The sequence below is a fragment of the Lytechinus pictus genome, chromosome 14, assembly GCF_037042905.1.
Source record: "Lytechinus pictus isolate F3 Inbred chromosome 14, Lp3.0, whole genome shotgun sequence".
NCBI classification, from domain to species: domain Eukaryota; kingdom Metazoa; phylum Echinodermata; class Echinoidea; order Temnopleuroida; family Toxopneustidae; genus Lytechinus; species Lytechinus pictus.
Window position 1 is genome coordinate 14,713,782 of NC_087258.1, and position 11,235 is coordinate 14,725,016.

General features: G+C 37.5%; 1 protein-coding gene across 2 annotated transcripts; it reads left to right on the forward strand.

Moving 5' to 3' along the window:
- Nucleotides 1–10,679, forward strand: LOC129276203 (uncharacterized). 2 transcript variants are annotated; one of them, XM_054912619.2, is made up of 4 exons: nt 1–89; nt 3,398–3,693; nt 3,996–4,201; nt 7,156–10,679. In XM_054912619.2, exons 2-4 carry the CDS (start codon nt 3,416–3,418, stop codon nt 7,599–7,601), a joined length of 930 nt encoding a protein of 309 aa, XP_054768594.2. In that variant the 5' UTR covers nt 1–89; nt 3,398–3,415; the 3' UTR covers nt 7,602–10,679. The 2 variants fall into 2 exon arrangements, with proteins under 2 accessions (XP_054768594.2, XP_063965744.1); XM_064109674.1 differs by having other exon boundaries at nt 10–89; nt 3,366–3,693; nt 7,156–10,098.
- Nucleotides 10,680–11,235: the final 556 nt, after the last annotated feature.

Sequence of the window (11,235 nt, forward strand, 5' to 3'; positions counted from 1 at the left end):
TTTCGTACTGATCGTACACATGGTATATACCGGCGTATAGGTCGACTAAAAGCATTGGATATCTCTTCTTTCCGCCGCGCTATCACGCAGTGAGTATATTCAATTTCGAATTCAATGATCCGTTTATTGGTATATATATATATATATATAATAAACACAAGTTCACAAGGTTGACTGGAGGTTCATCAAATTTAATTGCAACTCTGAGTTTCACGCAACCTACGTGAGGTGCGATCTACGTGAGGTGCGATCTTCAGGTGCCTGAAGATCGCACCTCACGTAGGTTGCGTGAAACTCAGAGTTGCAATTAAATTTGATGAACCTCCAGTCAACCTTGTGAACTTGTGTTTATTATTCAAAGCTCTTCCTGTGAAGGACATCGAGCACTCTATACAAGGATAGTATTCCCGAAGTATATATATATATATATATATATATATATATATATATCAGTGTTGTAGTGCCTTGATGCTCGGCCTTGGCCTTAAGGCGCCTTAAAGCCTGCTTTTTCAAAGCCTTGGCCTTGAATGGGCCTTGGCCTTGAGGATTTTGAGCCTTGAAATTTCAAGTCATTTTCAAGGCATTTTCAAGGCTTTTTCCAGGCATATTGTATTTTGTACTTTCATTTGTTTTTTAAGTAATTATAAATGTTTCAATTGTTCTGTATATCTAATGACACTAAATACTACCAGTCAGCAGTAGTACGTGTACTTAACAGTGCCATTAATTGCAATTATCACCACATATTATTATGTAACAAAGAGAGATGATGAAAATTAACATTATTTATTGGTAACATGTTATAATCATGACTAATGATGATAATGACAATATCAATAATAATGATCATAAGAATTATAGTGATTTTATGACAGGAATAATTCTGACAGATCTGACTGCAATTTTGACAATTTTCATACTTTAAAAATAGCTTACTCTAAAGAATGATAACAAGGTTGATTTCTATTCAATTAGGGTTATTCTTGTATTATTTTCTTTGACCAACAAGAATGTCTTAAGTTTTAATGATATTCTGAAAAGATTCGGTAAACTTGAACACAATCTTCAATTTCGTCATTTCCAAATGGGCTATGTCAATGGTATGATGAGCCAAACATTTTGAGGGGCCAAGCATGGCATACAGAGCAAAATTTCTGCCCCCAAAAAGTTGAAAGCGATTGAAGCGAGCAAGTGAGCACAATTTTTCACCCTTTTACTATTAGAAAAGCTAATTTTGTGATACATTGTGACAATATGTTAAGAAAATGATATCACATTTAAATCCTTTCCTTTAATAAGTTTATTCTTGGTGATGGAACTTATTGTCTCTCTCTTTTTCTTCTGGGGGGCGGGATCTGATATTTATTAAACAGCCGAGAAAGAGGAATGGGAAGAGAGATAGAGAGGAGACGGGGGAGGCTGGTTAGGCAAAATATACTGCAAAATCAGTTAAAATGTTGATAGGCAGTACATTTAATTCAATTGTTTATATTTTGTTTTGGGTCTAGTGTCACATATTGACAAAATAAAACATTATGGTTCGACATTGAATTTCATTTAACTACAGTTTCAAGGAAACAAACAAAATATTTGTTTTTGTGTCAGTGTGGTTTAAAAATAGAGAACTCTACTTTATTGTTTCAAGAAATAATTAGGATTTACCCTCCCCCAACCAATGGTATGGAGAGCGCCCCGTTTATTTTATATCCTTTGAATATAACTTTATTTTGTTAGTATTCTTTATTTCGGTTTTTTAGGTAAAATAAATGGAGAAGATACAAGAAATAAGTATTGAAATTCAAAAGTGGTTGTAAGCAGAAAAACCATGAAAACTGACATGAGTCCTAAAAATGACTAATTTTCAGCATTTCAGCATTTGAAAATTCCAACTTGCGCTTTGTGCTCTCTTGGCCCCCCCCCCCCAAAAAAAAAAAAATTCTCTGTAGGAAAATATGCCTATTTTCCAAAATAAAAAAATCCTTTTTCCAAATTAAATTTGCCCCTTTTCAAAAAGAAATTTCTTTTTTATATTATTTAAAATATGACATTTTAGGTTCCAAAATCACAAATTTTTTTATCGCGCTCGCATAAATTATTGTTAAGGTTCTCATTCCATTTACACAATAAAATGCTTAGAATGTCCAGTTTTCAGGTTGGAATATCACAAATTTTTGAGCTCGCGCTTTGCGCTCACATTTATTTTCATATATTCATATTTATTTTAATGTGTCTAAATCTACATGATCTATCATGAAATTTATTTTTGTTTTACATGTACACGGGTCAAATTTTTGCTCGCCCACACCTTTTATACATTTTGTCCTGTGTGTCATGTCTGCCGCCTAAAGCAGTGTTGTCTCATTGTTCCATATATTGAAAGATTGAAATGCCTTGGCCTTGGCCTTGGCCTCGGCCTTGGGTATTGAAGCCTTGGCCTTGGGTATTAAAGCCTTGGCCTTGGCCTTTGCCTTGGAGGTTTGAGCCTTGACTACAACACTGATATATAAATATATATATATAAATGTGTGAAGTTATACATGTACTACAGCTTTGGCAACTCTTTTATTTAAATATATATATATATATATATATATATATATATATAATTGTGATGAGCAAGGACCTAAACATTGCTTGGGTGCTTCAGTGAGTAATATATTGGCGAAGAAGCTCAAAAAGTATTGAAGCTATAGAAGCTATATAGTATATAGACATATTGTGGTGTATGTACTGTATAATATATATTGAGTACATATTAAGGAAAGGTATTGATTCATATACATTCGCGTCTAAGCACGTGAACTTATGTATGTAAGTAATCACACTCGCAGTCACATACACTCACACATACGCGCAGACCCATTTCCGGAAACGGAAATGGGTCGTGGGGTTAGAGTCAATCAGGAGTAGATACCTGAAGAAGGCTAACTAAATGGCCGAAAGCTTGTACTAATAAAAGTTGAAGAAATACAGGCTACGTCTCTAGCTTCAATGCTTTTTGAGCTTCTTCGCCAATATATTACTCACTGAAGCACCCACGCAATGTTTAGGTCCTTGCTCATCACAATTATATATATATATATATATATATATATATATAAATATATATATATGCATAAATATATATAGATATATATGAAGATCTACACCTTTGATGAAAGTGACTTTGAAGTATTACAGTATGCTTATACGTCGAAAAGATTTCTACGAAGGTGGAAAAAAAGCCGAACCACCCGTCAAACCTTTCTGCCGTTATCTGCAGAAATCATGTTCCCATTGAATCATAGGGGCTATAATCTATCTTACAAAGAACATTTCCAGTAAATCTGGCGACTTTCCTTGTTGTTTGTAACTTTCATCCACAGTTACCTCACTCGTCTTAATTTTGCGTATATAGAAATCTCCAAACCCAAAGATGACATCTCCGAACGAAGCAGGCGGCGGAAGTAGGACCATCCTCTGGTGCGTGCCGCGAGCAATCTCTACTGCTTTTGCCAAGTGTCTGAGCTACATCGAGGACACCGAAGTGTGGTTCGAACCCTACACCTACAGCTATGCAGCAAGGGTACAGTACGAGCTGCACACCAAGCTCAAAATCCCGAAGGAGTATGAGGGCAACGAGAAGATATTCGAGACAGTCAAGGAGTACACTGATAGAGTTATCAACACTAAGTCTGAGCCAGATCGTCTTCCGTAAGTTACTTGTTGGTGATTTTTTTTGTTACATATTTAATAGGGGCGGACCCTAGACTGCAAACAATGTTTTGTGATATTACGCAAAACAAATTTACCTACTATCATTAATCATGGCTTACTCGCGAAATAGGATTCATTTCCAGCGTAATACTCATTAAGTTGTCCTCATTAATCAAGGCAAGTTGTTAATGGTGGACATGGATTTTAGAACATATTTCATTTCCATTACGGTAACCCAATTGATAATATTTCCTGTTAATTAACATAAACTAATACCGTGCATTTTTTTATCGGCACAGATATGGATCTGTAAAGCGCAGTCTTGAGAAATCTACTGCCAAACACGTGTTTGTCAAAGATATGGCTTTCGGTGTACCTGACGGATATCGAGAGTACTTGCCAAAGGGTTACCGACATACCATGCTCATTAGGGACCCAGAACGTTTCCTCATGTCTTACAGAAGGACCATCTTTAAACATTACTCGGATGTGGGTGCTTTAAAAGGTGAGTTGTAGTCACGCTTGATTAATATTATTTAATTGAGGTTTGATTGTTCTTCATAAATCTCGGGTAAATCCCAAGTATCCATCTCCTTGAACGCTCTAAATTGCAGGGATTTAAAGTAGATGGAGATGGCCATGGACTGTATAGTTACATTTGCGCTCAAATGTTATAGTGAACCCCTTCACGAAATGCACCCATTCATGCCGAGTGTTGAATGTAAAGAACATCATTACAATGTTCTGTGAGCCTAGAGATACAAACTTTATTCAATGCAATATTTTATCACTAGAAATCACAATTGAATATCTAAAACAAGGTAGAAATTGAACGCTCTAAAATATGTTCATTTTCGAGTGGGGTTCACTAACTTTTGAGCGCCACCGTATAGGGACCCATCGAATTCTGGATTTACTTTGAATCCTACAAATTCATTTTTAAATCTCGAAGGATTCAAATTTAAATCCCGCGAGATTAAATAGTATTTTTTTGGAGGATTCAAAAATAAATCCAGATTTCGACTGGCCCCTAACTACAGTCTACCTAGATTTATTCTAAATCCCTGTAATTTAGCGTGAAAAAACCCTGACTTATCTCATTCGATATAAGAGCGTTAAATTCCCATGGATACCCTACACACAAAATGATTGGTCCTTTTTGACCCATGTTACAGGGAAGCTATATTTCACAAAGTTCATCATAGAGATAAAGGCTCACAAGACTCCCTCCCACAGCGCCAATCTACACTCTCAATGTCAAGGATTATTAAAAAAATCCAGATCGGCTATGAATAGTAAATAGCCGAATATTGGATTTTATTTCAATCATAGGAATTATATTTTTAATCTCAAAAGATTTAAACTCATTTCTCTTAGCTATATTTTTCATTCCACAAGGATTAAATCTAAATCTCATATCCGACTGGTCACTATTAGCCCTAAATAGTCTGGGCTATTTCGACGCCTAAGAAGACTGACGGGGGGGGGGGGGTGATTCAGCCCCCCTCCCCTTATGACCTTATGATCGCGACGAAATTGGCACGCGCGCGTAGGCAATGGCATAACAAAAAATTTGCTCTAATTAACTAAGTAATGCCCATAAAATGCTAATTTTGGGTTTACAGACTCTTTATAAGAATCTGATCAAATTTATTACAAAAAAATTCTATGTTACATTGATTCTCTTATGTACTTTTTTGTTTGCTGAATATATATGTATTTCTATGTTTTCCAACATTTTGTTTTTCATTTTGTTTTATTGGAAATTGTCGGGGACTCAATTTTGACCATGAACAAGATGAAATTAATTCATTTTAATCAGTAAAAGGAAAAATAACGATACATTTATGAACTGTAGCTATAAACACTATTTGCAATGGATTCGTATGCGAATTCACGTTTTTGAGCAATTTGGGGTCTGCATGCATTTACGGAATGCTACGTAATTTTGGAGCTGCGTACCCGGGGGTCGCAATTTTGGCCTCAAAGGTTGCGCGATACTTGAAAGTAAAAGGACAGCCAGTGATGCGGTCAAAAAAATTTGCGCGGCGGATTTATTGCGGAAAATGCTGAAGGGGGGGGGGGGGGGCTGAAGCAGTCCCCGTCTTATTAGGGTTATCAGCCGATGTTTCATAAAGCTTTTCGTGTGGCTTTACATTCGACTGGTATGACTGGAACATCTTCAATAGGTCCAAAAGTGAGCTACATAAGAAAATATAAATTATGTAGCACAAGAAAGGGTCACCAGTCGTAATTTGTAAGTAATTTGTAATTATACACATAGTTTTATGTAAAGGCCCCAGGATGCATTTTAATTTTTTGAAATTCAGAGTGTACCCGAGCCTTTGGGTTGGGGACCCTTTTGAGTCTTGAGAAAACGATGTAATTGCAAACACCATAGATAGATCACAAAGTAGCCGGGCCTATCTCTACGACATTTGGAAGTATAACCTGATCTCTGTGTTTGGGTTTGGGAAATACAACGGTCCTCCATGGAGCTCCATGGTTCCTCTAACAGGGGTATTAACTGAACAAATTGTGGTTATCAAGTGCTGTCTGCTGGTGACTTGCCTTGAATAGATGATGTCTTGACCGAATGGGTGATGGGTGACGTTAAACATGTTAAAAGATGGGAGTTGCAGCTACCCTGTTTGGCGTTCAACGATTAAAGGGATAGAGCCTCGTCGATCTGGCGCTGCACAGCGGCTGCCGGGCCCACGATCAATTGGGCAAAGCAAATTTTCGCAGTATTTAATTTCATGTCTATTTCGAACAATAAATTATGGATTTTCATTTTCATTTTTTTTCATCTTTGAAACGACACCGAAGCTTGGGAGCCGTTTTGCCTAGAAGATAGGGTCTCGGTGAAAACTGAAGTTATCTTAGTGATACCTACGTATTTCATGATGTCTTGCCATTGAGTCCATGGGTCACCGGGTGGGTGTTTCATAAAGCTGTTCGTAGGTTAAGAGTGACTTTAAGAATGACTGGTGATCCTTTCTTGTGGTAAATGGTATACACAAAAATGTCAATTGGCAATGGTTTAGCGCGTTAGAAAGGTTCACCAGTCGTTCCTAAAGTTGTTCTTAACTTACGAACAGCTTTATGAAACAACACCCGGGTCTTTATCTTATACAGATCAGTGGTCTTAACCGAAAGGGTGCTCTTTGAAATTATACTGAAGCTTGAAAGCCATTCTGTCTATGAGCTAGGGTTTGGGTGAAAATGGTATCCGATTTAAACCTTCTATATTTCATGGTGTCTTGTTTGTTTTTTCATGAAACACCCACACCGGGTCTTGATCTTGTAACAGATCAGTGGTCTTAATCGAATGGGTGCGTGGTCTTTGAAATTATACTGAAGCTTAGAAACCAGAATATCTGGATGAAAGATGTATCCGATTTGATTAGACCTACACATTTCATGGTGTCTTGTCATTTGTTTATTTCAATTTATTAGGAGAAGCTGCGAATGAGAAGACATTTGACTTACAGCGTGATGACGATTTCATTGCAAACTCTCAAGGATGGTACATGAAGGATCTCTACGACCTCTGGAAGTATCTCCAAGCCTCTGGGATTGACCCTATCATCATTGACGGTGATGATCTACTGACCAAACCAGCTGAGACGCTTTCAGCTTACTGCGCTGCCGTGGGGTTACCCTATAACGATAGTTTACTCCAATGGGATGCATCGGTAGAAGCTTTCAAGAAGATGAAAGCTTGTGGCGACAATCTTCTGATGGACATCGTTACTTTTTATGGAACGGCCATGAAAAGTAGCTGCTTTCTGCCTCCAAGGAATAAACCACCACGTGATCAACTACCCGCTGACGTCATCAAAGGTTCTGACGAAGTCACGAAATATTTCAAAGAAATGTATGAAGCGCGCCTTAAAGTATAATTCTTCGAATAGCTGAAATTATGGAATTTTTTTTCCACATATTGATTGGAACTTGAAATCGAATCAATCATATTGATTTAGACATCCTTTTAATCAATGCAAAGGAGATGGGTAGATTCTAATAACTGATGCAGTCAGCGGTGAATATGTAAGGCTTATGCAGTCTAACGCCTGTCACCAGAATGGGAAAATTGGACATTAAAAAATATTACTTTGGGGTGCAGTTAGGTACTTTATCATTCGTTCAAGCGTAACATGTATTTCGTGCAATGAACTTTGTCTGAAATCGAAGATAGTCCAACGATCTCTCACTTAGCGTATGCATTAAATAAGTAAAAATCACAGCAATTTAGTGTTTATTAATTAGAAAAAAAATTGACCCCATCAGACTAAGACCAGATTTTATCGCGTGTTTTACTTAGGACCACACACGCAATGATCAGATTGGCCAATGAGATTGGATGATTTCAGTAGCTTTAAACGTTTTTTTGCAAATTTGTTATTATAACAAATTAAAGTATTATGAAACGAGCCCCTGAAGCATAGTGAGAGCCAGCCATATATGCCTGGTCTATAATTAAATGGAATTTCACACGGGTCGTGTGGTCCAGTGGTTAGAGTATTGGACTCACAATCACAAGGTTGTGAGTTCAAATCCCCACTCTGCCATTGTCTCCACTTTGATAAAAAGGCCCGAGAGTAATATCTGTCGTCTATAAGGTCAGCCATTATGACTGATTAACCTAGACGTAAAAATGTTTCCTTGGTAATTTGTTATATACCAGCTTGGCGTTTACCAGCAAAATGCTGTCCTGCCGAGTTCCTACAGGAGTTACCATACCATAAATATGGTTTTAGACCATACTAATTTATGCCATTACTGGATGCTGCATTTAAAATATTTTATTCATAATGCATCACCTCGTGTCGTGTTTGCCATTACTTAACACTATCATGAATTTATAATTATTTTCTTCAGTCTTTTATTTTGTCCTCATCTTCATTAACCGGGCATGTTTGCTCAGTGGTAGAGCGTCCACCTCATGAACGGGAGGTCGTGGGTTCGATCCTCGGTCGAGTCGTTTATAAAATGGAACCTTCTGCCTTCTTGCTTGGCGCTCAGCATTTAGACAAGAGAAGGGTAATAATAACATATTATGTTATGAAGGGCCCGCTGGACATGCTGGAAGAGCAGCCTTATGATTTAAGTGGCTACCCTGGGTAAATAAAACGTTATTATTATTATTATTCATCTGCTCGTTTGAGTAGCCTTATCCTTCTCCCTATCAGTCATATATTCTTTCAGTATTTTTCAGAAAAAAGGTAAGATTTTCGATTTGTGATGCATCTCCTGTTACCATGGTTACGCGATAATTTGGTAAAAAAATATTGTGCTTTGGCATGCGTGAGAAAACTTACACTTTTCGGGCGTCCTGTTATTTCTCATGATATACTAGGCGGCTACAGATTTCTGCCACTCACAGAAAATGCGTCTCAAATCAAAAGCTACCCATATTACCTATTTGTATCTGTTTTTATCTGTTTGTCTCCTGTTTCATTCTTAATTCTTGATTGACTCCCTTCTTTCTTTCTTTATTGATACTTTGTTAATTATTAAATATTAGAAACCATCGTCTCGCTTTTATTTAGCAAGACGCGCTTTTAAACGCGAAAGATCTTTTATCTTTGCGCATGAGCAGCGAAGAAACGCGTCAAACAGAGTACCGACGTGCGACGTCAGTTGCCATGGTGTCATGGCGGGCCGGTTCTAAATAGACGATCGTTTGTACACATTTTTATTTGCAAATGACTTTCGCTCGTCTGAAAAAAAGGTTGCAAGCGATCAAGTTCAGATAGCAGCCATTTTCTCTAATGAGAAACCTACGCTTTCATGTCTCTATGCGCTTCCAAAGGACTTTGGGCTTTGGATATTATTACCCCAGCTGTACGTAGCTTGGCAGCCGTAATTACTCAGATTACAGCGCACAGGCAAGGAATAAATTCCTGCTAGTTGCCCATTCACCTCACCTGGGTTGAGTGCAGCATTATGTGGATGAATTCCTTGCTGAAGGAAACTACGCCATGGCTGGGATTTGAACCCACGACCCTCTGTTTCTCAAAGTCCAGAGACTAATCCACTGGGCCACAACACTCCACAAAAAGGGCACAGGAAGCTTTAGGGTTCTAAATGCTCTCTCATGCTATCTCATGCTATTTTTTTTATATATATGATGGCACCAGTGGGCAGTGGCGTAATGAGCCAAAAATTTTGAGGGGGCTCGATATGGCGTATCGCGTAAAAATAATAAAAAGTTGCGAGCGAGCAAACTTTAAAAATCCAACTTTGTGATAGATTTTGACATCATATTAAAAAAATGATATCATTCACCCTTCATTCACGCTCTACTTAAGTTTTAACTTGAATATCGGCTTGGATATGAACATTTGATTCCAGTTTAGTTGAAAAATGTGTTTGGGCGGGAGAAAGATAATTTCAAGCAGGAAAAAACACATCTTAAGCGAAAATGGGCTTTCGGCGGGAGATGTCCCGCCGACGTCATCGATTCGTTACTCTATATACGTATCACGGAAAATGTGACTGCGTAATGTAAGAGTGATACCAAAGAAACCACCTTCAGCACTGTCCCGACTGCCAGGTGGTACGTCATTAAAAGTAACGCAATATTTTTGATTGGCCAGAAGTCAATTTCCGATAATGTGACTGTGATATCATTGTGAGTCGTCACTTAATATTTTATTTCTTGTTTTTAACCACTATAATTTCCTCGCATCAGTTTCATTATTACGCAATAATTTTGTTTTGTAGTGATAGTTTGTTGACTTGAATTCATTTCAGGACCAGGGTTCAGTCTCATAACGATGACTTTTTTATAATAAAAAAAATTCTTAATCTTTTATAACAAATTTTCTATCACCCAATAAAATCAAATGATTTCAGTAGCTTTAAACTGTTATTGCAAATTTGCTATGACAACCTATTAAAACGGACCCCTGGCTAGTACTTTGTGTGTTTTTCTGTACTACTTGAATAACCAGATGAAATATATAAATAAAACACCTTGTGATAAGAAAAAAAATAATCATCGACATTTTCCGTGTATGTAGTTTAAATGTCCAATTTGGTGGTATTACTGACGTACATGCAGCGATGATGTTGGATGTTGATGTTTTGATAATGCCGACGATAATGCTGATGATGACGACGACGACGATGATGATGGCAATGGTGATAAGCAGGCACATGAGATGAAGATGATGATAAAGATGATGGTAATGGAGTTGATGAACTTCAAAGAAGATGATGATGAACACGACGACGACGATGATGATAGTTAAGAAGTTAATGACGATGATGATGATAGTTAAGAAGTTAATGACGATGGTGATGATTCAAATATTAAGGATGGCGACAATGAAAAACGGTGGGGGAAGTTGTAATTATGATTACTACCTCAGTCACATTTGCTCTACGGCAGCCGTACAGCGAGTCAAAAACAGCCATTTTAAAATTTTTTGTACCAGCTACATATGTGGTTTGAATAAAATGATGAAAACGGCTGTTTCCGACTCGCCGTACGGCCTCCGTAGAGCAATATGATTGAGGTATAAAGGT